Source organism: Trachinotus anak, unplaced genomic scaffold (assembly GCF_046630095.1).
Source record: "Trachinotus anak isolate AG129_WGS33_773 ecotype Australia unplaced genomic scaffold, CSIRO_AGI_Tana_v1 ptg000020l, whole genome shotgun sequence".
Classification (NCBI taxonomy): Eukaryota; Metazoa; Chordata; class Actinopteri; order Carangiformes; family Carangidae; genus Trachinotus; species Trachinotus anak.
Window position 1 is genome coordinate 7,310,457 of NW_027273871.1, and position 27,891 is coordinate 7,338,347.

Sequence of the window (27,891 nt, forward strand, 5' to 3'; positions counted from 1 at the left end):
CGAGCCAAAAGCAACTTATATATGTCAGAGTCTGGGAACCTGGGAAGAGCAATTAGAGCTGAATGTCCATTAAACCATCGTCTGAGCGACGCTTTCAAACCCTGTGTGGAGTCTTCATGTGATTAAAGCCTCTTACAAACATTGTTGAAACCCTGGTGCAGTTTGTTGCCTCCTCATTCATTTCAGTGAAAGCAATTTGTTGGCACAGTGGGGGGGGTGGGGTGGGGGGTGGGGGGTGGGGGGGGTCCTGATGCAGAAACAAACACAGAAGAGGTCTTCACCGGTCCAGAGGTTTGGATCTGGTCCAACATGGATCCTTGGAAAACGACCCAAACTCAACAGGAGCTAATCAAAGTTTAAATAAACAGAGACAGAGAAACTGGATTCACAACACAACACAAACAACAACAACAACAACAACAACAACAACAACAAACAACAACACAAAGAAAGAGGGAATAAATCAGTTGCATTTCAGAAATGCAAAAATTTTTTTTTTTTCTTTAAATGTGAAGCCTTTGTTGAATTAAAGAGAATAAACCGATTTGTTTTATGGAGAGGTTTTAAATTGCACAGTCACATTAATCATGTAGACTATCAATCATATTTATCAATCATATTTTATCTTCCCGTCAAAACAACACTTTCCTTTGTTACTATATTTCTCTCAGCCGCTGAACTACCGTACTCCTACGCACAAACACACCTGCAGTGCTCACTGTATTACGCCGCAGCCGCAGGTCAGAGCCAATCAGAAAGAGTTAAACTTCACTGCATTCTGACAGGAAGTTAAAGCTGAAAATATTCTAATGAAGTGAAGATTTAAACAGATGCTGGAATGTTTCTGTTGGCGTCTGACACATGAGCAGAGAGGATATGATGTCACTGACAGGCGACCAATGAAACGGAGCATCACCGTTATTAAAATCACAGATTTCTCTGGTTTGAGAAATGATGGAAACATTTTTGATGTTATAAGAACAGAACACAATATTTCACACAGGTCCAGTCATTTTTAGACACTTTAATGTGTAACTTCACCTCAGCAGCGAGTCATTTGTTCCGCTCAGGAGGAAGTGACTCCTGCTCAGACTCTCTCTCCTCTGAAGGCAGCTTCAACAGTCACACGTGTTGTACAGAAACAATAAGAAATGTGGCTTTAAAGTGAGAGACCAGTGTGAAATGACGGACAGCAGATGGTTTTGGTTTCATGTTGGTTCTTTAATAAAAAAAAGATCCTTCACATGAGAATTGAACTGTTGAGCTGAACATCAGGTTTCTCTCCTCCCAGCGTGGATCTAAGACCTTTTATGGAAAATAAAGTCCAGTGAGTTCTGGCCGTGACGAGAGAGTCACAATCTGTATCTTCACTGTTTCATCATCATCTTCTTCACTTGGAGGCAGGTGGGATTCGCCGTGACATCACATCCTCTGGACGGGGTTGATGCCCAGGATTTCAAAGCCTTTAGCCATGATGGCGGCCGTGGCGTCACAGAGCAGCATCCTCCACATGTTCACCTTAATCACCTCACCTACACACACACACACACAGACAGAGAGACAGAGACAGACAGAGAGAGAGAGAGAGAGAGAGAGAGAGAGAGAGAGAGAGAGAGAGAGAGAGAGAGAGAGAGAGAGAGAGAGAGAGAGAGAGAGACTTCATTTATTTCCTGATATCTTGGCTTTGTGTCCCCGTAGCTGCTCAGACGTTGTGTTCAGGTGCAGGTTGGAAAAATAAAATGTGGGCAGGTTTCTCAGGTTTTTCAGACCAGCAGTGAAAAAACATTTACTAAATACTGAATTTATGTTAAATTATGAGGCAGCACATTTCATGCTGCTTCATACTTCACTATATTTATCTGACAGTGGCAGTTACTATTTTTAGGTTTTTAAGATTTTACTTATAAAAAATCGATAATGATGATAATTTTATAAAAGCTAATGTATTGTTGCAGATTAAACAAGTGGCTTCTAACATTTCTGGTGAAGGTAGAAGGTTCAGTGTTGAAGAAGACTTGAACTAGTGATTGAGACCATAAACTCATTGGGAACATGTTTACTCAGGTAATAAATCAGTGCTGCGCCCTGACGGCTGGTTGCAGCTGATACACAGAAACACGACTTCAGCAAATATAAAGTGAAAACATTAAGCTGTTAAACTTAAGTTTGACACAACAGGGTTGTACGTCAGTGGTGCAAACTTCAAACACATTTACGATTAATAAAATGATATTGTCAGAAATGATGTGTAGTAATAATGTGGAGTGTGAGCTGTGCAGCTGTGTCAGTAGGTGAAAATAAGTAAAACGCCTCAGGTCAGAGTCAGAGCCAAAAGGAAGTGGACTGGGGCGTCTTTAGTCAGAGGGTAATCACTGCAGAATAAACATGTTGACCTCTAATGTCAAAACTGGTCGTTATGATTCACACAGACACGTAAATAGTCTGATTATTCAAGTAAATAAGAGATAATTGGGAAACTAGACAAGAAATCAACAGGGGGACAAAAGAGATGACGTGAAGGTGATGAAGGACAAGAGGAAGAGAGAGGGAATAAAACCAACAGTAAACAAGAAGAGAACGATACCAACAAACAAAAAGGTCAAAGGGCGCGGTTGATGAAAAATGAAAAATCAATGACCCGCACATCTGCATCCTCATGCCCTGCCCGTCAGCCCAAATTGCTACACGGCACAAAAATCCAATAGAAATGAAGTGTGTAATGAGCAGCAGAGGGTGCATTAAAGAGGCGAGTCGCTGGTCGCTGACAGACACCAAAATGAGTTTGTAATTTACACAAACAAGCTGCGGCTTCCTCGGCTCAGAGCCGCTGCTCTGATCGTACTGTGTAGATGGTTCACAGTCGTGTTTGTAGGTGACATGCATGAACACTGAACACACAAGAATGACAACAACAACAACAACGTCATGTAAGCGACAGTCAAACCACGAACACCAATGACAGAGCTCTGCCGGTTCACAGGTCCAGGACCATTTGTCGGCAGTGATTCTCCACACGCTCTCCTCTGTGTTTAAACTCCTCCCCCGGTTGTTTAAGACCACAACTGTCCTAAATGACCTCAGGAGCCTCCAGCTGTTATCTGAAAATGACCTGACCACAGGTTTGAAGTGTGATAACACACTAATCTGAGGAAACACACAAAATCTACTTTTTTTAAATCTCACACTCACGATTTATGATCTTCTAGGCACAATTTGCTTCTTGTGCACTCAACCCAGGAGCAGCAGCAGGATCCAACCAAGAGGTAACATCCAGGCTGGAACAGGAAGCTAAAAGCTGCAGTTCCTCTAATGACCACTAGAGTCTGGCTCCAGCAGTGAGTCAGTCCCCACAGACTCCCATGTTCAAATGTCCAACTTTCCAGCAGAAAGAAACATGTTTACAGCCTGGTACAGAAACTGTTCTGGTCTCTAGAGATCATTTCCTCCTTCATGACGACTGAACGGCTGAATTTATAGAACTCACCTGTTTACATCTTAAGGACTAAAGTGATGGAGAATTGAGGGCGTGGCCTCTTTCAGCTGATCATATGATTGACACAAACCAATATGCACCAAAGTCTCCCTCCACACACTCCCTGCCTCTTTGACCATATTTGGATCGGCTGGGAGTTAGGGGCGGAGTCAGGCACTGCCAAGTTGGCGACGGTGGAGCAGCTCACTCTGAGCTTCAGAAACCTGAGGGTGACATCACAGAGGCTCCGCCCATCTTTATTTACAGTGTATTGCTCCATCTTCAGGCCTTCATCATGTCAGCTGATAAACTGTCAATGAAATCAGCACAAACAGACAAAAGTATGTGGACACAGGGTTTTGGTGTAAACCTGCTGAGCGAGGGACAGAGTGAGGAGAGATGTGCTGATGATTGTGTGCATGTTGGCCTCTGCCACCTATCAAACAGCATGTCCATCCAATAATAATCTGAAAGTGGAGGCAGCGTTTGATTTACTCCGACTCTGAACCCGTCTCTGTTCATACAAACACTTTCCATCAGTCTGAACTGTACGCTTTCTAAAAATGACATTAAAATAATCACCTCCAGCTGGGGTTACTGCTGCAGTGCTAACTGAGCATTAGCATAATTAAACAGCTCTAAGCCTGAAGTGCTAGCACTCCAGTGCACCGCGGGGATAAAACGCTCACAGTAACAAGTGGAGGGCTAACAGCGCTCAGACGGCTTTTAGTGCAGACCATCTCAGAGCCAGACTTCCTGCTCACTGGATGACTCCTCCTGCTCCTTTCTGCTTCTATTTGTGCACCTTTGCCCTTGATCTCACTCAAAGCCGTTTGTTCTATAGAGGCATGAAAACATTATTTGCAAAAACCCATGAGCAACATCTCTTTCTAGCTGTGACATTGTTGCCGAGGATAATCCTCCACCTTGTTGTCAACAGTTTAACTACTTTCCAGCGAAGCACAGCTGCCGTCTCTTCACTGCACAGAGGAAAAGAACTGTCTATAACTAAATCTGTGGAGAGCTCCGTCACTGTCGGTGTTTGGCACCTTTTCAATAACCTGTTACCTGTTTTCCATCTTACCTGAGAGTGGATGGTTGATATCAGTCCCGAGAGACTGGTCCACAGAGATCTTTCTATCAATATGTGTTTCCTCTAACATGAACCTGAACCCAACCAGTCATCTCTGCAGAGTCTTACCACAACCTAACCTTTACATGTGATACTGTGTTAGCTGTTAGCCACAGGTGAGCCAACATTCATGAATCTCCACAAAAAGAAAGTGTGAATTAAAGCTCCATGTTTAAACTTCTTCTGTGAAGTTGATCTCCATCAGAAGATATATTTGTGGTTTTAAGAACCAACCATCTCAGTGTAGTTTTACATCTCCTCTCTCAGGCTTCTCTCTGGAGCTCTAGTAGCAACAGGTCAGTCAGCCAATAAGAAGAGAGGATCTGAGGATCTGAGCCTCTGAGCGTACAAACACTAACAACACATCATCCAAACCACTTCTCTTCTACCATTACCTGACCCAGTGGAGTGGTATTAAACCACTGCAGAAGAAAAGGGGCGGAGCAGGATGACATCATTAAAAGAGCTCCAGACAAAGCTGAAACGATGGAAAACCATCATGGAAACGCGACATCTGAAGGTTCCAGCCTCCTCATCCTCATTTATGTGCAAATTGAAAACATGCACATAAACAGATGGATGGAAATGCACTTCCTGAATCTCTTCCAGTTCCTGACCTCTGACCTCTATGCGGAGAAAACACAACTCCCCTCCCCCGGCGTTACCTGTCTTTCTGTCCTTCTCCACGCAGTAGCAGCTGTCGTAGAACTCGGTGAAGGTGGTGGCGAGCTCGTACAGGTAGTCGCAGAGCGTGTGGAGCAGCAGGTCGTCCAGGATCTTCTGCAGGATCTCAGGGAAGCGCAGAATGCACTTCCCCAGCTTCCACTCCTTCTCATGGTCCAGGAGGACCTCTGTGGTCTCCGCCGCTTTCCTCAGCGTGGCCTCATCAATGTTCGCCAGACGGGCTATGGACCTATGGGAAATCAATAACAGCATTAATGTGAATGCCACACATTCTGCTCCTGTACATTTAAACACCATCTTTCAGATCGACTGGAATCTTTCTTTAAAGGCAAGAAAACAGTATCAAGACAGGAGTTAGAGCAGACAACAAGACGAGCACAGGCGACTTTTCCTGCTCATGTTATCAGGAGCAGCAAACAGACGAGGATCGAGGTGCAGAGAAACTCTCCGATCTCAGTGTTTACCACCGGGAGTCGGCTGCTGCTGTACGAGACAGAAAAATAGGCCGTCAGAGGTTTGGTGACAGCAGAAGAAAAGAAACTCGGATATGTTGAAAAACTGTCGACTGTAGATGTTCAGAGAGAGGCTTACAATAAGGTTGATTTCAAATAGTTGTTGAACAAATTATTGTCTCTCAAATGTGACGATTTGCTGTTTGACATCAATGTAAATTTAACGTCTCTGGGTTTTGAAAGTTATTTCTAAGGAATCTGGGTCTCTGTGAAACTTTTATGATCAGTTTATATATAAGACTGGACCAAAGCTGGACTGTCGAGGCTGATACCAATCTTGATATTTGAATGATATATAACAATATTCTTTTTTTCTAAGAGAAACACATAATAAAGAGCATTTAAAGAATTGTTAACCAGTATAATCCATCAGCCCTCTCCTGGACAAACATGTCATGAAAACACCGTTTGTAAGTTAACTCATTTACACTGATACTGACACTGATATCTACACTGAGCCAATATCAGCTGATTTATTTAGTATTCTAGCTTTCTCTTCCATCAGTGAACTTTAAATCATTTTTATTTTACAGGTCATTACATTGACCATGAAATTCTAGGTAAAATACACACTTCTTCAAAACTTCAAATCAATTCATTTTAATTAATTAGGCTTGTTTACAGCAGAGTCTCTGAGTCATAAACCTCTTAATTGCAGACATAAAATTAAAAATATGTTTCCAATAATAAATGAAGGATTAATATATATTTACTTAAGTGTAAATGATGCTGTTTCTAAACCAAAACCTTCTACAAAACACAACTGACTAAAGTCTGAAGCAGTTTTTTTTTAGCTCTAGTTTTAACACAACTTGTACAACATGAACAGGAAATAATGGAACCTGAAGATAATTTTTCCCATGAACTGAAATCAGTCCAGCCGTCGTGTCTTGTACAATATATTTAGCCCAGCCAATCATCAGTGTCTGGCTGTTCTTCATTTTTTGTGTTAGGACAGAACTAATTGACCCCCCCCCCCCCCCCCCCCCCCCCCCCCCCCCCCCCCGCGTCCCCAGGGAAAGTCTCAGACTTCTTCTTGTCGTCTATGACACTTGAACACCCGCAGTGATGGGGCCGCTGCCACTGGTGAGTGCTCTATTGACTGAGTGCAGGAACATCGAGTCTTCTCAGGCAAGACTGCTCTCACCCCCCTCCCCCTGCACCTCCCCACCCCTGCTGAAAATGGAGAAGATCAATCTTTGCTGGGCACTCTGCCACCCCAAGCCTAGCACAACGCTGGGGAGGAAGGGGATCAACGCAGCACTCGATACGGGGGATAAGGGGGGGAGGAGAAATTGGGTGAAAATGCCCCCAAAGACTAATCCCGCACCACCACCTCCTGCAAAGGCTGATCTGATAGGGGTAATGGAAGTGTACTGGTGCTGGTGAGAGGGGCTCAGACAGGGCAGGTGCAGAGGAGGATACTGATGAGGGACAAGTGTGTATGAGGAACTCAATTCAACTTTCAAGATACTTCACGTGTCCCGAGGTGAGACGTCGCCTCCCCGACCAGCCGAGGCCTGAAGCTGCACCAGAGGCTCGTTCTGCTGCTCAGCATCGAGCCTCTGGTCCAACTTCAGTCGCACATTTCTACTCAGACACAGTCTCTCTGTCCCCGGTGCACCAGCCTGTACCTGAGGTGTACTTTACAGCAGCCCTGGAGGCCACTGCAATAATTAACTGATGTCATTTCTATTGTGCGGGGGGGCCTGGTTGTCGTGACAAAAATAAAAGGATTTTATTCATTGGATCATTTTTTGTTTGTCGGGCTCTTATGCTAACATTAGCATCTGATATCCTAATGTTTAACATTCCTCTGGCTTGTTCACGTTAGTTAAAGTTTGCTTGGTTCAATTCAAAATACTTCATCTCTCAAGGGACAACAAATCTAAAATTTATAGATAATCTATTTTTTTAATAAAGATATAAAGGAAAGAAATGAAGGACAGTGAAGTTGATGACAGTGGTGGAGCAACAAACGGCTCGTGTCATGTGGAGTGACACCAATCACCTTCTTTGTTTTCATGTTAGCATATAACTTAGCATTTTAGCATATTCATGTGCTCCCAGTTAGATTAGCACACTGAAGTTTAGTACTACGCACTGTGGTTACATGCTAAATACTTTTTTATGTTAGCATGCTATTTTAGCATCAACCTAAAGGTCATTATTGTCAGAGGTATCGTTTGCTCTGATACATTAGTGGCAAATTAATTCATCCTTGAATCCTCTGGGGACTGTGATCAGTAGCAGTCCAGATATTTTCCCCCTGATGAAGAGTTAGCGTTTAGCTTCATCTACTCTTCTGTAAAACACTCTACATATCAGTGTTGATGATATATTTTGATTGACAGGTTACATCAATAATAAACCTGGTCCTGAATCAGTGGAGAAGCTGAATATCACAGCGCGGAGCCGGTGTTGACCCTCACCTGATGCGGGTGAAGGCGTAGAGCAGGTAGGCCGCCGTGTTGCCCCGGTCGTCCAGCATCTTGTCGAATGAGAAGACGTAGTCATTGATGCGGTTGTGGGAGAGATCGGCGTATTTAATGCAGCCGAAGGCGACGGACCTCTGGGCTTTAATCAGCTCCTCTGGGGTCAAGACCTGCAGAGACAGTGGAGTTTCATTTAATAAAGCAGACTCACTGAAGACTGTGGAGGTAACAATCTCTCCCATCACCACCTCCCCTCGAAGCTCTTTAAGGCATTAAAAATGTTGATAACTGCAGCTGTAATTACTGCAGGCACTTCAACTTCTGCTTCTATCAGTAAAACCAGTAAGTTGAATTTAATCGAAATAATGAATCACATTTTCTAACCTCAGGCAAAAGATTAAATTGACTTATTAAGTCGTGGCCTTCCTTTAAATCTGCATGTGACGTGTGCGATAGCACAGGGAGCAGCAGTAAGACGGGGATTATACAGAAGATTTAATGATAGTGATCTGATTAGAAAACAAATAAACTCCTGTCGAGCAGAGTGAAACAGACTGAAGGAGACATGTGATGTGACAGGAGAGAATGTAGCATCACCACATCACACATTAGCAAAGATTTGGGATAAACTGTATAGTAACAGACAAAATCAACAATAACAGGAGGATTTATTATTTTCTTATCATCAACAAATCCCATAAAAAGCCCAAATCCAACATCGTGCACAGATGGCCGGACAGTCAGAACTCAGGTGAGCCAGATTTATTCAGACAACAAGATCAGGAAATTCAGATTTATGTCAAGAGATAAAGAAAAAGCGCTGATGTTCACTAATCAAACAAATCTGGAGCCTGCTGCCAATACAGCTGCAGAGCCACGTGTCAGTAAACTCAATTTTCCTTCTCACTGACACTGTCGCCTTATTTCTGTACATTTAATAACACACTTTAATGATGCTGTACGCATTTGTAAATACATTTTAAGTGATGTTAATGTACAGTGTTTGTCACCAATTTGCCATTTCATTTTCAGTCAATCACTGCTGGATCAGTATTGGTTAAAGCTCAGACTGCAACTAACGATTATTTTCCTTCATTCATTGTTTTATCTGTGACCTGTCAGAAAAATAAACTGATCAATCAACTAACCAATCAACAGAGCAATAATCTGTAACCATTCAGATAGTCTAATCATGACTGAAACCTATATATATATATATATATATATATATACATATATATACATATATATATTTAATTATTTTATTTATAAGTATTTCATTGTTGCTGCCGTTGTTTTTATCTGGTTTCTTATTTGATTGGTACAGTTTCCTGAAAAACACTTGAGAATAAAATGGATTATTCTCAGGTTCCCAGCGTCACGTGGCAGCGTTTACTGCTCGTCATGTTGAACAGCAAAGTGAAAAAACATCATTCTAAACAAATGTGTGAAAAAAAATCACATGTTCCAGAGAAACTTGTATCCATCAGATTATTTGCTTCGTCAAACCAATAAACTGAATCCAGAAACACTTCAGATCCAGAGACTGTGAGTCAGTTTCTCCTCATAAATAACGTTTAGTGAATTATCAAAGCAGTGACAGATCGCTTTTCTGATCAATCGACTAATCACTGCAGCTGCTGTTGCAGCTGCCAGGACAGATGATAGGAGACACACGAGGACAGGATCTAAGAGGTCAGGACACAACAGGACAAGGCAGGAGGGGACACAACACAACAGGATATAAAAGTAAAGGCCACAAAAAAAAAAACATAAGTATAAGAGACTAAAGCGAAGAGAACATAAGAAGAGAACAACACAAGTGAAGAAAACAAATGTTAGCAGCAGCAGTGTTAGCGGTGCAGACCAAGGGTCACGGAGGCCGGGGTCGGGCTCAGTTTAATGAGCAGGGTTAGCAGATGGTAGACGTGGGCACCGACCCAGACGGAGAGCAAAGAGCCAGGCCAGAGGGGCTGCAGGGAAACTGTGCTGGCACCGGCTTCCCACAAGCTTCTCCGCATTAAAATCAGTACAGTTCAACTGGAAGTCACTGACTGTCTACACCAGATAATACTTCAGTTCTCCAGGTTTTTTTAAAACTCATTTTTATTCCCCTGAAAGTTTAATTTCAGATACAAACACCTCGACATCACAAGATGCAAACACATTCAGGCAAGTGAACAGAGAAGTCGGAGTTTTGCTGTGTGAAGCGAGGAGGAAACAGCAGCTAATGATAGGCCTGGGATGCAGGAAAAGGGCCTATGAACAGAGATTTTCTGCGTTGAATCTGGAGACTTGGAACAAATCAGGTCAGGAGGTGAAAAATAAAACTTCCCATTCCTGAACAAGTCGACATACACTTATTTTAACGAGGCGCAGTAGAGCCGGTGATGGAGAGCTCATGTTGTAGCAGGAGCATCGCAGCGCTGCAGAGAAAACACAACTCATCAAAGCTACAGAGGTGAAACGTCACACACACACGACCAAAAACATTTGTGAAACACGAATCATGAGCTGAATGTCGGGGAAAACAAACAACTTAAAGCTCAGAGCAATTTCAGATAAAATGATTCAGCAACGAAACTTTGAGCTCAGGCCGACATTGCACAGACTCTGTTTCAGAGGAACATCTTTTAGGCCTGATGAAATTATCCCAACGTTCCTGTGAAACTTTGCTGTGAGATTCATCTTCCCCAGAGGACGAGTCCTGATGATGTTGGAGAACCTCTGACTTTTCCTCTAGTGTCAAATTTCAGTTCAATACTTTGACAAAATATCTGCAACGTCACTGTCATCACACCACAGCCTCCGCTGTACTTTGTGTCTGACAATGATTAACAAATGTTAGAAGACTAAAAAACAGTAAAGGAGAGAGTAATTAAACATCTAAAATCACCAGTCTCCTCAGTTGGAGCTCTGTGATTTAATTTGCATCAGTTTAGTCCTTGATGAGAAAAGGTTTGAGAACCACTGGTTTGATGCTTTAATGAACAGCGTTTCCCATGAGCCACCGCCCGTCTTGTAAGTTGAGCGTCCACAGCCACAGCTCCCACATGTATGAAGTGTGTAGATGTTTACACGCAGCAGAGATCAGAGCTGAAGAGTCAGACAGAAGAAACCATGGATGTGGAAGGAACCAAGATATAATGACTTTCTCCATGTTACTGCACAAGCTGTAGATTCTTCGTCCTCTGCTAAGACATTCATTGTTGTTTTCTTTCGCTAAAGGTTTTGATTTGGAACAACAGGCGCTGTTGTGTGCGCTCATATAAGATTGTGTTACAGGGTTCGGAAGTGACGCCAGGACTTCAGGTCTTCTGACTCTGACTCACCAGACGGAAGCTGTGGGTTTAAACCTGAAACCTCAGAGACGGCAACTACACACTGAAAACAACAAGTTCTGATGGAGCTCTGGGTCGTGTCTTGGCGATGATGGTCACCTCTTCATATGCAAATGTTCCACCAAAACAAGTTCCCCTCTCACATTATTTTGCAGAGGCGCCGCCCACGATGACTTTGACTGGTTTAAAGAAATGCAAACAAACTAAAAGGTTTCTTCCCCTATAGCAGAATGATAATGAGCACAGACAGATCTGTCTCCAGCTCTACCAGCTCTGTGGAGACAGGTCTGGCTCTGTGAGACTATCCCCAAAGTTTCTGTGTTCTTTTATTAACTGTGTAATGCAGAGCGATGGCGGCGTACGTCTGAGAACTGGAGTCACATCCAGGTAACTTCGATTTCACCTCATCTCATTACTGAACAAGAGACAGCGGCGGCATTCCCCCAAACTGCTTCATGTTTTCTCGCCTGTCTGCAGGAGGAAACATGAGCAGGCCGAGCTGACGACAGCCGCACCATCACCTGTCACACAGGTGCTCGCTCCAAAGCCTTAATCAGGACACATTCAGGCTATCCGGACCGACCCCCCGGTGGGCAGGCTGCAGACATGAGGAGGTCTGAGCTCACACAAGATATGAAAAGCAAAGAGGAGGATGATGAAAAGATGGAGGGGAAGACGGATAGAAGCCGGCTGTACTCAAAGCTCAGCAGATGAAGAGGTGGTGGTGTCCCGTTTCAGTCCCGGTCCTCGTGGACATGATCAGAAAGATCCGGAGCTTGGCTCGGCTCGCACAGGAGGAGAGCGAGAAGATTTAATGGCTACTGTAGAGTGAGGCGGTCATTACTGTAAAAAAGGCCTTGTCAGGGTGAATCCAAAGACGGGCGCAAAGCGGAAATAATGAGCTGCTCACTGGACTAAATGGCTGCTTATCAAAGATTAAACATTGGGCAGGAAATATTGTTATGAAATGGTTCTAATACAAGCTAAAATATTGTGCAATATTAAGCCAAAGATGATTCAAGTTGGCCCAAACTGAGGAGGGTTTGTGCCATAAAGTTTGTGAGGAGAAATTAGAGAAATAAAGTAGATGATTAAATATGAAGGAAGCAGGCCACAAATAAAAGAGCTCCGGCTACTTTCAGGAGGATTTCACGTTAAATATTCAGCACAGGCGTGTAAAGCATTAAAAAATGTTAATATGAAGCAAACAACCCCTGAGGTGCTGCAGTCCTGTTTGACTTCGGCCTTTCTTTGTTGTTTTGCCCTCTAACGACTTCTTCTTCTTCTGCACGAACCAAAACACAAGTTCATTTCTCCCAATTTAAATCTTGTCGCTGTCATGTGCAGCTCAGAGGGTCTCAGGCCGAAAGGAATCATGACCACACCGACCGAGAGCTGAAGAACAGTTTCTATCGTCTTTGCTTTATTTTTGTTCTCTTCATCATCCTCATGAAGAAGAGTCACGAGTCGGCGTCTGGCACAAACATTAAGGGCAGTTCATCCAGTATTTAGTCAGATGTTTTACTCTGGACCGAGTGTTGGCCCAGCGGAGTCTCTGGAGGGTTTGTTCTTTCTTCAGTTTTAGGATTACACTCCTCACAGCTCAATGCTGAGAAGATGGTCGTTCTGATTCCTGCTCCAGAAAAGACCCTGATCAAGCAAAGGCTTCTGTCCTCAGCCTCTCTCTCCAGATTTAGGTGTTAAATTTGTCCATGTCATTCTACAGCCATATTAAGCACGGGCCGACCTAGGGTGCACACCATGTGGGTACAAATGCTCTGATCAGGGATGTCCCTGGTTCAACTCCCGGCCGGTCGGACTCTACTCTCTGTCCCATTTCCTGTCACTCTCCACTGTCCTGTCAAATAAAGGCTGATAGACAGCCATCCTGCAGTGAACCAGATTCTGTTTTTTTCCACCTAAGATACATCAGTAAACTGAGTCCAGTCGTTTCTGATGCAGAATTAGAAAAGTTCATACATCAAACTACTACTCACATATCAACTACTGTAACTCGCTCTTCTTCTCCATCAGTGAATCTGCTCTGGATCATCTGCACCAACCCAGAGAAGGTCAAATATCACAACCAAACCTTCACTGACTAAATAAACTTTACTGAACTTTTCATTTAAAGTTTGTATGAGCTGAGCTGACTTGACCTGGTCTGAACCAGCTCGGTCTGAGGACCTCAGGTCTGTACTGGACCTGAGCTCCGGGTTATCATTTAAAAAAAACAACCTTGATTTAAAATGAAAAATAATTTGTACAAAAACTGATGCTTCTCGGCTGCTGAAGATACAATAAATAACATAATAATAAAGACAAGAGCAATTCTATAATTTGTTAATATAATAAAATTAATCTCTTCTGAGCAGGTGATGAACGGGTAACCCAGAGTTACAGGGACACAGTTTACAGAGGGAACTGCTCAGGTTATGATTAGAGTGGAAACAATAAGTTCATTGATTAGTGAATAGACAGAAAATCAATCAGCAACTATTTTGATAATGAAGAAACAATATTCAAGCAACAACATCAAAGGTTCGGCCTCTGAAAAGTCTCCTGTGCAACATGATGATCAACTGAAAATCTCTGAGTTTTAGACTTGGTGGAGTAAAACAAGCTGTTTGTGCTCTGAGAAATTAAACTGACCATTTTTTTCACCGTTTGACATTTTATAGACCAAACGATTAATGGAGAACATCACGAATGAATCATCGTTCACCTCCACTGGATTATTGTGGAGACAAATACCTCCACACCTCCAGACACACGAGTTTAAACCTCTTCTAACTGTGATTTCTCTCTCGTCTGAACTTCACTTTGTTCTGTTCTCACGTCCTAACGTCTCCTCTCCTTCAGCTCATGTGGAAGAAAATCTGTGTGACAGCGTGATGCGATGTTTGGTTTCAATTTTCATATCACGGATAATCAACCACAACAAACTGTCATCTGAGTGACATTCAGGACAAGACTTCAGATCAGAGAGACGCCCGCTCCTGTCCTTCATGTTCTCCGTCTGCAGCTCTCCTTTTCTTAAAGACAGGACGACTCTCTCACCTTGTCTCGCTCCTTCTCCTTCAGCTTGTCCATGGACCTCCTCAGCCCCTCCTCCAGCAGGTCCATCAGCCTCACTGTGTCTCCAGACCGGGTCTTGAACTTCTTCCTGAGGGAGACAGACAGTCAGAAAGTGGTTCCTGCTGAACTCCGACACACAGCAGGGTGTTTGTGCCGAGAGGCATCTGTCCTGAAAGACATCAGAACTTTGCGGCAGGTACGGAGGTTTGACTTCCTGTCTGCAATAATTACCATGACGACACAGTATTAGATTATTTCTGCTTGCCGACGCCTCGGGGTGATACATTTTGTACAATCAAGCAAATCAGATGAGCATTACAAGCAGAACATGAGCCACAAATTTAATAACCCCCCCCCCCCCCACTTTTGTCCCTGTTTACTTGCAGCTATGACGCCCACCCCCCCGTGGCTGCGTTAAGCTCTTATTGTCTGGTTGAGCGATTATGAAAGCAGCGTGATAAATTTCTAATGGAGTTTGGTGGAGCGCTCACATTGCGGGGCCAATTTACGCCCCCTCAGGTTACTGTGGGGCGTTTAGTAGCACTTAGTTATGGCCTCTGCGACGCGTAACATCAACCCCCTCCACCCCCACCCCCCCCGCCCAGGCTCGGGTCTTCTTCTCTGGGCGATTGAGCGGGAAAAAACAAGAGTGTGGCAGGTAAGTGTTCAAATTATAGAGCGTGCTCACGCATCAGCCACACAGTAATCACTGCTCACTGCATGAGGACATAAATAAGACACAGGGGAGGAAGAGACTCGTGGACAAACTGCAGGTACAAACACAACACGCCGGAAAACAAAGCTGAGATTAGGGCAATAAAACAATATAAAATGTCCCAGATGAAAACTTTAATAACTTGGTAGTGTTTTTTTTTTATGCTCCAGTTCACAGCGAGTGATGAGGCTCATATTTCAGAACAAAAGAATAAGGAAGAGAAGAAGGAGAAATTAGGGGGAGGAGGAGGAGAAGAAGGTGGAAGACAGAGTGAGAAGGAAAGTAGGGGAGGGAAAGAAGAGAGGAGGAAGAGAGAAGTGGAAGAAGAAGGAGAGAGGAAAAGAAAAGGAACAGGGAGAAGGGGTTTGAATAAGGAAAATGAGACGAATGACAGGGAGGAGGAAGATGAGAAGAAGGATGAAAGGTGGAGTAGGAGGAAAGGTAGAGAAGGATGTGAAGGAGCAGAACAGGACTGAAAAGAGAAGACAGAAAAGAAGATTGAGGAGGAGAAGGAATTTTTAGAAGGAGGGTGAGAGGGAGACAGAGGATGAGGAGGTGATGAGAAGAGGGAGAAGCAGAGAGGAGGGGAAGGGAGGGAAAGAAGAAGGACTGAATAGGGAAGACAGGGAAGAAGAAGAATGAGGAGAAGGAAGGGTGAAGACAAAAGAGGGAACTTGAGCAAGAAGATGAGACGGAGGAGGACAAGAAGGAGAAGAAGAGGGAGGAGGATGATAAGACAGAGGATGAAGAGGAGGAGAAGGATAGGTAGAAGATGAAGATGAAGGAGAAAGAGAAGGATGAAAAGAAGGAGGAGCAAAGAAGGAGGTGCAGAAGCAGACGTGTGTTTGAAGCTCATGAAATAAAAAGTAACAGGTTCAGTGTTGAACATCTTTCTGCTGCAGGGGCTGATTCACTTCAGTGATCAGCAACATAAGGAATACGACTGATCAATAATCAGTAATGATCAATAACCAATAATCATCCATGTTCTGTTCAGACTGATGACGAGCTCCTCTCACTCAGAGAAGATGTGTTCGTCAGCAGACTCCTGGTTGTCGGCTGCAGCCTTTAAAATATGATCCCATTCAATATCTAAAAAAAAGACGAGACCCAGACATTGTCGCTGTGTCGGGCCCCGGAGAGTCGGAGATGTGCGTCCGGACAGCTGATCTTCTGAAAACCTATTGTGTGTTCAGGCTGAAAGTGTCCCTCAAACTTGATCTAACTTTTAATTAGTGTTGTCCACCTCCAGCGCTGCGGAGCTGCTCTCATCTCCTCACATGCTGAGTAATAACAGCTCTGCAGCTGGAGGCTCCAACCCCAACGCTCCGTCTGCGGAGCAGCGGCTCTACATCCTTATTTTTATTTGTCGATGCAGTAAAAATCGTTCTTTTTATGTTTGATAATAAACGTGATAAAAAGATGAAGCTGAGGTGATAAAGACGCAGTGAAGGACGTTGGGATGATTACAGTGTGGTGGAGGTGGAGGTGGTCGAGTCTCAGTCTCCCGAGGAGCTGCTCGTCTTTGCTGCAGCTCTGATGATGGTGATTTGGAGCCGAGTTAAGCTGTTATTAGTCTGTACGTGGCCACAGCAGTGGAGTGTTTCAGCCAGCAGAGCCTCTGGATTTAACTCTTCATCACCCACCACTGAACTGTCTGATTTATCTGATTCTATGTAAAAGCCTGTGAGTTATGTCCTTCAGATTCCTTTGGAAACTTTGTAAATTCCACCTTAAAAATCAGTTCAAATCAAAGTTAAGATGAGAAATATTTCATGAATCGGTGGAGTCGACTCTGTGGATGTTCCTCAGACCACACACAGTCACTCAGCTCTCTGTGTGTTTTCAACTCACTTGTCCTCCCCCAGCACCACTCCAAAGCCTGCGTGCTCCACCCGGGTCACCTGGGGATTGTACCAGCCAATCATCTGAGCCGCAGCAAACACCACCTGGAAGTGAGTGCCCTGAAGGAGAAAGCACACACACAAACACACAACATAAATGTCAAGTCATTACCTCCCAGATTCAGAGAGTTTGAGGCCTCGTCTGAACGTCTGATTCCTGCCTGTTCATGCAACAGTTGGTAAAACACGTCATGAACCTCCTGCAGCTGCTGGAGGGAAAGTTAACTGGGCTCCTCCTCTGGGCACCGTGGATGTAAAACCATCCAGATGATGTAAAGATGCTGCTTCTCCCCCTCACAGAGGACGCCCCCCGTACGTCATTCTGTCCTTCAGCAGCACGTTTAAACTTCAGTCACCTTGGTAACGTCTCCGACAGTTTGCCTCATAGTTACTGGTCTTAGTTTCCTCAGATGACAGCTTTAGTTTCAGTGAGTCTGCAGACACTGAGCCCCTCCCCTCCCCTCCCGCTCACATCTGCTGAGGACGATGATGTCTGTCTTCATAACAACCCGCATAACATTTTAAAGCCCAGCCTGCCGTCTGTGACACAGACGGTGACTTCTTCAAAGTTTTCAGCCTCCAACTTGTGTGGGAAGCACCAGGGGCTGGTTTTTTAAAAATAATATTTATATCTCACTGAAACGTCCTGTACCATTTTATCTACAGGTGGCAGGTTTGTGTCTGCAGGAAACCAGACAATGATTCATCTTCACTGCTACCAGATCAAAGATAATGTGTTTCTACCTGTGCTGCCATGAATTGAGGCGTTTTCTGCCTCCACTGAACACGACAGTTACGACAGACACAAACATGGAGAACGAGAGAAGGGGAACGACGTGCAGCCCACCAGCAGCTGAACCAGGACCTGCTGCTCCGGGCTTCAGTGTCCATGCAGGTCCTGACCTCTCACACTGCACAGCTAATTATGTAGCATCAAAATGACCACACACCTATGAACACTGTCCCAGTCGTGGTGCCTGCGTCACTAGTGAATCTTAACACTTAGCACTTATTCATTGTTCATTCTGTTTGAGAGTAAACAGGCTGATAACTGGCGAAATGTAGCTCAGTCCCAGTTCAGGCTAACAGTTAGCTTCACTCACATTTCTCCCAAACATCACGCTGATCATCTCTGACTCTCTAACTGGTGAAGCTACGTGAGGAGACGGTTACAGCGAAATAACAACAACAACAACCAGCTCAAATAACTGAATACTGAAAACTAGAATTAGCCCCTCCTCCACTTAGACCAGGCTCAGATCACTTCCTGTTTATCCAGAGTCAGATCAAACATTCAACATCTGTGTGAAATTTAGTCACAACTGCTGCACGAAGTCTTGAGTAACCTGTTTTGTGAGGTCACACTGACCTTGACCTTTGACCACCGCAATCTAATTAGTTGGTCCCTGAGTTAACTTTGTGGTCACTCACAACAGTCTGAAAAACACTGAATTTAAAACATGATATTTTAACTAATTTACTACGACCACTGAAAATCAGGATCCATGTTTCTACCAGAGACTGTCAGGTGTTAATCAGCTGTTTTTAAAGTGAATTTCCTCCTCTCACAGTTTGTGCTGCTGTAAAAAGTAAAGAACAGTAAAAGTTGTAGTTCAGGACTGAAACTGCCGTGAAACAAATGCTCCCTCTGCGCTTTATTACAGACTCTCGACTTTAACTGTCCTCAGTTTTTTTCCTTCTTCTACCTGAACTCCTCCCACACGTCTCCCCATCATCTCCCTGCGTGCACCCACCTGTCCGCTGTCTGTGACGTAGATGATGATGTCGGCCTTCTCCTGGAAGAGCCGCTGGTGCAGGGCCGCGAGGTCCGACGTGTCGTAGGTGTAGCCGCCGTCTGACTTGACGATGGTGAGGGGGATGGACTGACCCGGGGCGAAGACGATCTTACGGCCCTCGTCCAGCTCAACCAGGCCTGAGGAGAGGGACGGATAGAAGATGGATGAGGTGCGGAGGGAGAGTGGGATGGAAATTAGAAAGAAAGGATGGAATAAATGATGGTTAAAAGAGAAAGAGAGACAAATAATGTGGGTGTGAAGGGAAGGGAAGAAGAGAGGGAGGAGATAATGAGTCAAATAAAGAAGAACGTGCAAAAAAAAAAGATTTTGGGGTTAAAAAGGAAATTACACAACCTCAAAAAGAGAAGAGGCGACAGTTTGTGTGGAGACATTAATGAGACAATTTTGCCCCCTAGTGGTTAAATCGGGGAACTGCTGACTCCAGTTTCAAAGAAAGACAAGTCTGGTGAATGTTTGTCAGAGTAACGGCCTCAAAAATGATTCAACAATGATTTTAATCAATTAAATTAATTAAATTATCAATTAAAGACAAGATCCTCTCTAATTCTGGGTTTTATTCCAAAAAGAAAAATGAATCAAAAGGAAAACTACAGGTTCCTCTGATGATCCCCTGAAGAAGGTAAAAAAAAAGGAGTGTCCAGGTTTCCCCCTGTGACCTTTGACCTGTTGCACACTGACCTTTCGCCTCAAACTCCTTCACCACCTCCGTCATCAGGTCCTGGTAGAAGGACTCTCCTCTCTCGATGATCTGGATGTCCAGGCAGTCGTACACCTTCTGAAACTCTGGAACACACGTGCAGACAGGAGGAGAATCAGCAGCGCGGTGACAACAGGTTCGTGTTTTCAGGCGGATTGTTCCTTTAATTTTACAGCCTCATGCACAGATCGCCTACCTCTCCTGGACACGTCACAGATCAGGTTCCAGCCTTTGATGAAGTCCGGTTCTTTGCTCTGCAGTCTGACGACACACTGGTACGCTCGTTTCTTAAAGTCCTCCTCCTCATCGAAACGCTTCTTCGACTCCTGATGAAGGGGGCAGGAGGAGGAGGAGGGGAATAGAAAAGAAAGGAAGAAAGAAGAGCACAGAGGAGCAGAGAGAGTGGAGTGGGTGATGTAAGAGGTAAATGAGGTGTGGAGAGAAATGAGGGAGGACGACAGCAGAGAGGACAGATAGTGTTCTGCGAGTTTGTACTTTACACTGTGCAGCTATAAAAAGGTTTTTCGTCTCCATGAAAATGATTTTCATCTCATCCACTACACTTGTTCTCCTCGGTCGACCAGATCGTTTGCCATTTCCTCTTTTTCCTGAGAGCAGCTGTTTTTTTTTTTTTTTTTTTTCAGAAAGTACCCAACTGTTGATTTTGGCAAAACGACCTTTAAATTCTCTCTGATAGATTTTATCCTCACTGTGTCTCCTCCTTACTCCTCAGAGTGACAGACAGTCTAAACCCACTCACGTAGCAGACAAGGGTCCAATTACTTCTGAACACTTGCAATCTGAGCTTTGTGTGTTGAAAGAGCTGTAAAGCAGGTTAAAGCTGAGACTTGGCACTTTAATGCAGCATCTATTATTTTATTTCATATTGAATGTGCTGCAGACGATTTACCCATCAACCTCAGCTTCATGCTCAAAGTAGGTGTAAACTTAATTCGTGCTTTTTTGTTTCCTCCATTAATTAAACCTGATCAGGTGCAGCTTTCTCACCTGCTCTTTACAGACTTTACTCTGCTGCATCAATTCAAGCCTCTTTATTAAGAGGTGAATTATCTGATCAATCCCAGGCCTGTAAATGCTCTTTGCATCCAAAAACTATTACGTAAACAGACGAGAGCATTTCAATTATAATAACGCATCTGCATTTTCCACAGGATAAATCAAACTCAGCTGTTTCTTCTTCTGTTCATTTTAACCAGACGGCTAATGCTGCTGATACAAACTAAATATCCTAATTCCCACATTTAAAATAAACAAAACCTGTTTTTTAAATCCTGCATGAGAGCTCGTATCACTGGCTCCATGTTTACCTGCTGCCAAGTTTTCATTTGCAATCATTACAGCACTTTGTTAAATTAGCTTTTACACCTTCTGCACCATCTCTGTTGTCTATTCATCTCTCTGTCACTGACTCTGATGACAAACAGGAAACTGCTGCCTGCAGGACTCAGAACCTGACACATGCAGCTGATTGGTATTTAACCCACTAACTTCAGTTCATTTCAGTTATTCAGTCAACATTTCCTGTGGATGTCTGAGTGGAAAACAGAGACAGGCGGAGGATGAACTGACCTTGTAGAAGGCCTGCAGGTCGCTGATGGGCGGGGAGACCGTCAGGTAGTCTGGGAATTTATCCTGCAGGTGGGCGATCAGCATCCCAAACTGGGTCCCCCAGTCTCCCACATGGTTCAACCTGCAAATGTTATATGAAATGTCAAAAACTGAGAAAATACCAGACTTGTTTGAGTTCCTACATCTCAGGCCTTTACATGAGGAGTCGAGTTTGTGGTGAGGTTTTTCCTCCACTACAAACAAGACCCAAGGACGGAGACGTCTGAACGTCCATCCACCCGTCCAACACTGAGAAAATATCACCGTTACAGGCCAGACTCTCCTGATATTTGGTTTAGACATTCAGGGTCTCCCAGTGATACCCAACTGAATACTCCTCTAACACCTCGACCACGTCACAAGTTCACCTTCTGATCCACGATGAATGAACAGTTGTGTTTCAGTGAAAATCACTGTGGATGTTCGTGACGTCCACAGATGCTACAGATTAGCACGACAAATGTATGAACGTCACAGTGTTGCAAGCTAACTGTTAGCATGATTACATGTTAACATGCTAACCATTTACTTCAATGTTAACTGCACAGCTTCGGCATCATGTTAGCATGCTAACGGTTGCTTTACTTTGAGCTGAATGCAGCAGTTAGCTACCGTAAATGCTAAAATGAGGAAAGTTACTTGCTTAACATCAACACGCTAACATGCATACTGATGCTAACTCTCTGCAAGTGCTTTCTTATATATGAATATGTATGCTAAATTAGCTGTGCTTTGTTAGCGTGCTAATATGCTAACATTCAACAAGTTGTGTCTGAAATATCTGAAGATGGCTGCTGTACAGAGGATAACGCCACATTCATGTCAAAAATAATGTCATTGATACGAATAACTGTTCATATCAATATCAAAGATTGCAAAAGGTCAATTTTTCTGGCGCCAAAAAGTCTGTTATTAAGGGTAACTGAAATTTAACAGATATAATGTATTTTGAACAAGCACAGTATTTCAATAATAATAACTTTATTTGTAAAGCACCTTTAATACAAAAACAAAGAAATTAAATATAACAAGTACTTCACATGGAAAAGACATCAAATGAACACATGTCCAGCTCTGCAATAAAACGTCACTCCACGTTATGACCCTTTATTCAGATTACACTGCTGTTTAGTCGCCTTTGTGTCTTTTGCCTGTTAGGGACGACGTGCTTTGAAGAAATGCAGCTAACTTTTTCTCTTTCTTTTCCGTTTTGTTAGTGTTTAGTGATTAAAGGCAGCTGGAGTCACACTTACAAGACGTAAAATTGGGAACATTTCCCATCATGACCTTCCCTCCCACATGATGCGACTGTGGCACAAACCCCCCTGATTGAAATAACATGACCTTTCCTCTGGTGTCACATCTGGACAAACTTTACATTTTTTGCAGAAGAGCAACGTTGTCTTTCCATTTTTCATTCATGCAACAGTTTATTTTCTGATGTGTAAAGAGCAGCCTCAGTGATACTGATGTGGCTGTATACTTTTAGGTCTAAGCCCTTTTTTAATGTTTGTGTGTACAGTTGCAGAACATTACTTAGCTTAGCTTAGCACAGTAAGATCAGGTCTCAGACGCCGCAGGCTGAGTGAACGGCAGCTGCACTGACCTGAGAACGTCGTAGCCCAGAAACTCAAACAGTCGACACATGCTGTCGCCGATGATGGTGGAGCGCAGGTGACCCACGTGCATCTCTTTGGCAATGTTGGGAGAAGAGAAATCCACCACCACCTGAGCAACAGGACACAACGTACACACAGGTCACTGAGTTTCGCCAGCTCAGCACCAGCTTCTTCTTCATCCTCTGCCTCAGCTGTAGCCAAATATGTTTGATGCATGAAAAGGTAAAACTATCCAACATTTCAAAACAGAAAATAGTAAAGATTAGAAAAAAGTATGAAATAAAATCAACATAAGTTTGTGTCAGAAGACATTTCGAGAGCTGATCTGACGTCTGAGGACGTGAAGAGACGAAAATATCTGCACTTGGCTTCATGCTACATGTGGGAGTGTGACTAACCTTCTTCCTGGAGGCCAGTGGTGGAGGCTGCACCCCGTTGATCAGCAGGTTACTCAACAGTTTGGACACAAACGTCCTCTTCAGGTGGATGTTAATGAACCCTGAAGACGTAACAGACATCAGAAGGGACGAGGAGATGAACCAGAGCTGATGCTATAGTGAGGACTCTGGCTGTCAACACATCAGCTGATGAGCTTCAAGTTTCCACTATTTCCACTTCTATTTACAACACTATTTAGGACATGTATTCAGGATTCCTAGAGGGTAATTCTAAGAAACTTACTTATACAAATGGCTTAAAGCTGCACTGAAATTTTACATATCATTATTATCATCATTATTATTATTATTATTATTATCATTATTATCATTATTATTATAAACCTAAAATTTAATTCTAAAATCGATTAAGTTTGTGGAAAGAACCATTTTTAATGTTACGCTTGATGATTTCATATGTAAATTCTGTATTTTCTGTTATTTTTGGTTCGTTCATTTGTTTGCATTTATACTATGTTCTGCACTGCATTGTTGTTTGTTGTTAAAAAAATAATAATAAAATAAAAAAAATATCAAGAATATCAGATTTTTTTGTTTTCTCTACCTGGTCCTGCAATTTCAGTTTTCTGAATGAGCTCGTTGTCTGGAAGGTTCTGGACGATCTTCTCTGCAATCTCCCTCGGGTTGACTTTGACTCCCTTCGCCTTCAGCATCTGCAACCACGAAAAGTCCGAGACAGTTTGGTTTAAAATGTCTTAAATGAACTGATACAAAACACTCAAATGTCCCACTGAAATGTGTGAAATTTGATTAAATTAAAGACATTTAAAGACTGTCAGGATGCATTGACCTTCCAGTTTATGAGTCATTTTCTGTGATGCTTGGACAGACTCGGCGGTCTAACCTGGGCCATGGCCATAGCGCTGTTGCACTGGTAGTCTCCGAACTTGGCCTGCTGGTTGGGCGTGACGGCCAGCGGAGGGTTGTCCAGCTCGGGGCAGGAAGCCCGGATGGCCTCGCCGAAAATATCCTGAAGCTGCTGGTTGATGTTCATCATGGATTTACTGCAGAGAGTCCTGTCCTCCTGCAAACTCTGAGGACACACGAACGCATCAGAGTCAGGACAAACATACTGAGAGCAGAGCGAAAGAACACAGGGAAACCCCGAGGAGCTTTGATGAAGCGCAACGTGGTGTGTTCAGGAGTAACCTGTAAAAATAAAAACCTTTTATCTTTTGTAATGATTTTTTTTTTTTTGATTTGTTTTGCAAAATTTCACCATTAACACACCGTTTCAGGTGATGCTTTAACTACATTTTGAGTGTTGTAAATTTCTTTACAAAATGACACCATTTTCACAATGTTGGAGTTAATTTTGGGACAAATTTCTATTTCATGCAACAAAATTCAGCAACAACAAGACAGTACTACTTTATGGTACGTTATACTTTTTTTTTTTAATTTCCTCAGCTAATTTATACCTGTAACTGTCTCATTTAGATTCATAGTAAATTCTGGGAATGATGACAACGTGTAACTATGGTGCTCTATTCTAGTGTAAGATAAACCAGATTTTTGTCTTTTCAAGACACTAGACAAGACACTAATGTAATTTTAAATTCACAGTGTGTTTGTATTTGTTGTTTTCCTTCATCCTTCTTGATCTGTCTCTTGTATCTGATCGGGTCAGTTTCTTGTGCAGCTGTGAAACCTGATTCCCTTCTTAGAGGAAGTGTTACCTTATATTTATATAATATTTAGATTTATATTCAGAATTAAGTTAACAATATACTAGTACACCAAGCCGCTGCATGACTCACCCTCTTGAGGATGTTGAGGCGATACTTCAGCTTGGTGTTTTCCTCCCGCAGCTCGTCCAGACGTGAAGATGAACTCAGGTTCTGTGGGTTCTTTAGACTCTCGATCTCTGCAGAGAGACTGCGGATCTCTCGCTCCTGGGAAAAAAAAAAAGATTGGATTCATGTTTGGTGTGACCACACTTACTAAAATTATAACTCATATCAATAATAAATCAAAGAGGAGCAAGTATAGACATTTACCGTATTTTCAATGGTGCCAATTTATCAAAATGTAAACAAATATAGGTCAAAGCCTCCAAATTATGGGAAATACAGTTGTAAAAAATAAAGAAGACAGAATGATCCCCCAAAGAGAAGAAAGAGTAATCACTCGGGCTCAGTGCTGACTCTGACTGAGGGGCGACGCGGTGTCTGACTCAGGAAACGCCTCGCTGTGATACGTCAGTAAACTGCTGCACGGTATTGTTTCTAATCAGAGACTCCATAAAGTAAATCATCACTTTTACAGCAGCTGGAACCAAACAAAGGAGATTAAATGTTGATCAGTTACATTTATTATTCAGGTTCCTCAGTAACACATAAGTCTATTATTTTAAAAAAATGAACACAAAAATAAATAAAGTTCTTTTGTTCGCATTTCTTAAACATTTATCTCAGACAGTTAAAGTAAACTGGGATGAAATGAGCTAAACCTCCATTGTTTTCAGCTACGAGGAAATCTGATTCCAGGTCAGGCCATAAAACATTTATCGGAAGTGGGTCGAGTAAATCAAAACGAAACCAAATGTGTTTTTCTTATCGTCAGTGCATGACACAACAAATATTCAAATTACATGATAGCAGAAACACTCAAATTACAAAGTGACTATCGAGAGTCTGTGAAATTCAAATTAACTTTCAACTCTAGAATTTGTTTGTAGAAATTTACTTATTTTGTAGTTTGACAAAGAAGACATAAGTTATGATTATTGATCTCTAAGTGAATCAGAGTTGAAAAGATTTGCATTGAAAAAGTAGATTACTATTATGATAATCACTTTGGTCATTTTTAAGCAAAACTTGCAAACAGTCCCTCTTCTCAAAAGTGAGAATTTGTAGCTTTGAATAATGGGAACTATTGCAACTAACAATAAAAACCTTTGATGATTGATCTTTTTAACCTTCACAAATGATTTGCTTAATGTAATAATCACTGTTTTGTTGGACTTACAGTCCAAACTCAAAAATATATAAATTAGTATAATGTAACACCAAATAAATCAGCAAATTCTTACATTTGAGAACCTAGAGGCATCAAATGTTTTCCATTTTTGCTTTAATATTTTCATCGTTTATTTGAATAGTTGCCGATTTATTTTATTTACAGCAACTAAGCGATTAATCATCTAATTCTTGCAGCTGTGAAAGTAAACTGAACATCTTTGTATTTTACAACACTGGTCAGGAAGATATAATAAGGATTTTTCAATGTTTCATGACATATTATGAAAAAAGCATACTCAGTTTTAGCCACTTAGATAGTCAGCAGATTAGTCAATGATTAAAAACAATTTGTTGCTGCTCTAAAATAATATGCAATTGATGAAAACAGCCTTTATGTTGCATTCAGGATCTCTATTTGACCACTAGAGGGCCCCAAACTTCACTTCACTCTCACTTACACTTGACTGATAGTTAATGAGACATGAACTGTGTGATACATAGTTTAGCATTAGCAAAATCTAATCATGTACTCGCCCAGGACTCAACTGAAAAAAGCCTTTCTTCGTTACCACACTGCAAATATAACATAACGTCTTCCAGTGAGTAGAAAGGACGCTTCAACTAACGACATATTCATGAATAAAACCTCATAAAAACCACAACAAGCTGCTGTCACTGAACTGCACTGACGGATGTGTGACGTCTTGACGGGTAAGAGGAAAACCAACTTCAAAAGTTGTTTTTGTTCTACCACAAGCGGTGTCAGGTGTAATAAATGTCAGCCGAATTAGAGAGTGTTCACAACCTAAACGAAAAACATTTCTCATTCTGTCTGGTCGTGAAGCCGCTTTTAGTAATAGACTACAAAACTTTAAATTGACCGTCTGTTAAATGGAGTTCGTTGCTGCTGGGCTTCTGAAGACCGGCGTTTAGCTACCTGACTAACAGCGGTGCCCACACACGTATTTAGCCTGCTAGCTAATGTTAGCCACGTCCCGACAGACCGGCGGGTTACCTGTTGTTGCAGGCGGGCTGTGTAGTCTGTCACTGGGTCTCCCATCTCTCTGAAACACCGGGGAGAAGCTCTTCTCTGGCTGGACGTGGATTCTCGTGGATGATGAAACAAACTGAGAGAGGAGGAAGAAGTTCACAACTTTCGCAGGTTCTTCCGGTGCTGGACCGGCCTCTTCTTCTTCTTCGCCTCTATTGGCGGCGGCTCGTAAACCAGCCTTAAAGGGGCAGAGCGCCACCTGCTGGGGGTCAGTGTGTAGAGTCCCGGCTCTGTGTTGTCTCCTCTTTCTGAATATTTATTCATAATTTTATCTTCTTTTAATGAATAGATTTTATATTGCAGCTGCTCCTCATTGTCAGTGTGCATTAAAGTTGAGTTGTGCTTCATGACTTTGGGTTTATTTTATTTCTTTGTTGTGATGCT

The 27,891-nt window shown here is 42.8% G+C and overlaps 1 protein-coding gene across 1 annotated transcript; it reads right to left on the bottom strand.

The window, feature by feature from the left end:
* Nucleotides 1-1,200: 1,200 nt before the first annotated feature.
* On the bottom strand, nucleotides 1,201-27,640 carry rars1 (arginyl-tRNA synthetase 1). Its single transcript, XM_071506047.1, has 15 exons — nucleotides 27,472-27,640; nucleotides 25,254-25,388; nucleotides 24,338-24,526; nucleotides 24,038-24,146; nucleotides 23,434-23,534; nucleotides 23,023-23,144; nucleotides 21,378-21,498; nucleotides 19,984-20,113; nucleotides 19,769-19,873; nucleotides 19,028-19,206; nucleotides 17,224-17,333; nucleotides 14,637-14,742; nucleotides 8,233-8,405; nucleotides 5,270-5,517; nucleotides 1,201-1,532 (listed from the first exon to the last, which is right to left on the bottom strand). Exons 1-15 carry the CDS (start codon nucleotides 27,514-27,516, stop codon nucleotides 1,423-1,425), a joined length of 1,983 nt encoding a protein of 660 aa, XP_071362148.1. The 5' UTR covers nucleotides 27,517-27,640; the 3' UTR covers nucleotides 1,201-1,422.
* Nucleotides 27,641-27,891: the final 251 nt, after the last annotated feature.

Bases quoted from the DNA above. Each gene is read 5' to 3' on its own strand.
- rars1 (XM_071506047.1), bottom strand. From the start codon at position 27,516: ATGGGAGACCCAGTGACAGACTACACAGCCCGCCTGCAACAACAG. The intron at 23,535-24,037 runs GTAGAGAAAACA...TTACGTCTTCAG, and splicing joins AACTGAAATTGCAGGACCAG to GGTTCATTAACATCCACCTG. The intron at 23,145-23,433 runs GTTAGTCACACT...CCTGTTGCTCAG, and splicing joins CACTGGCCTCCAGGAAGAAG to GTGGTGGTGGATTTCTCTTC.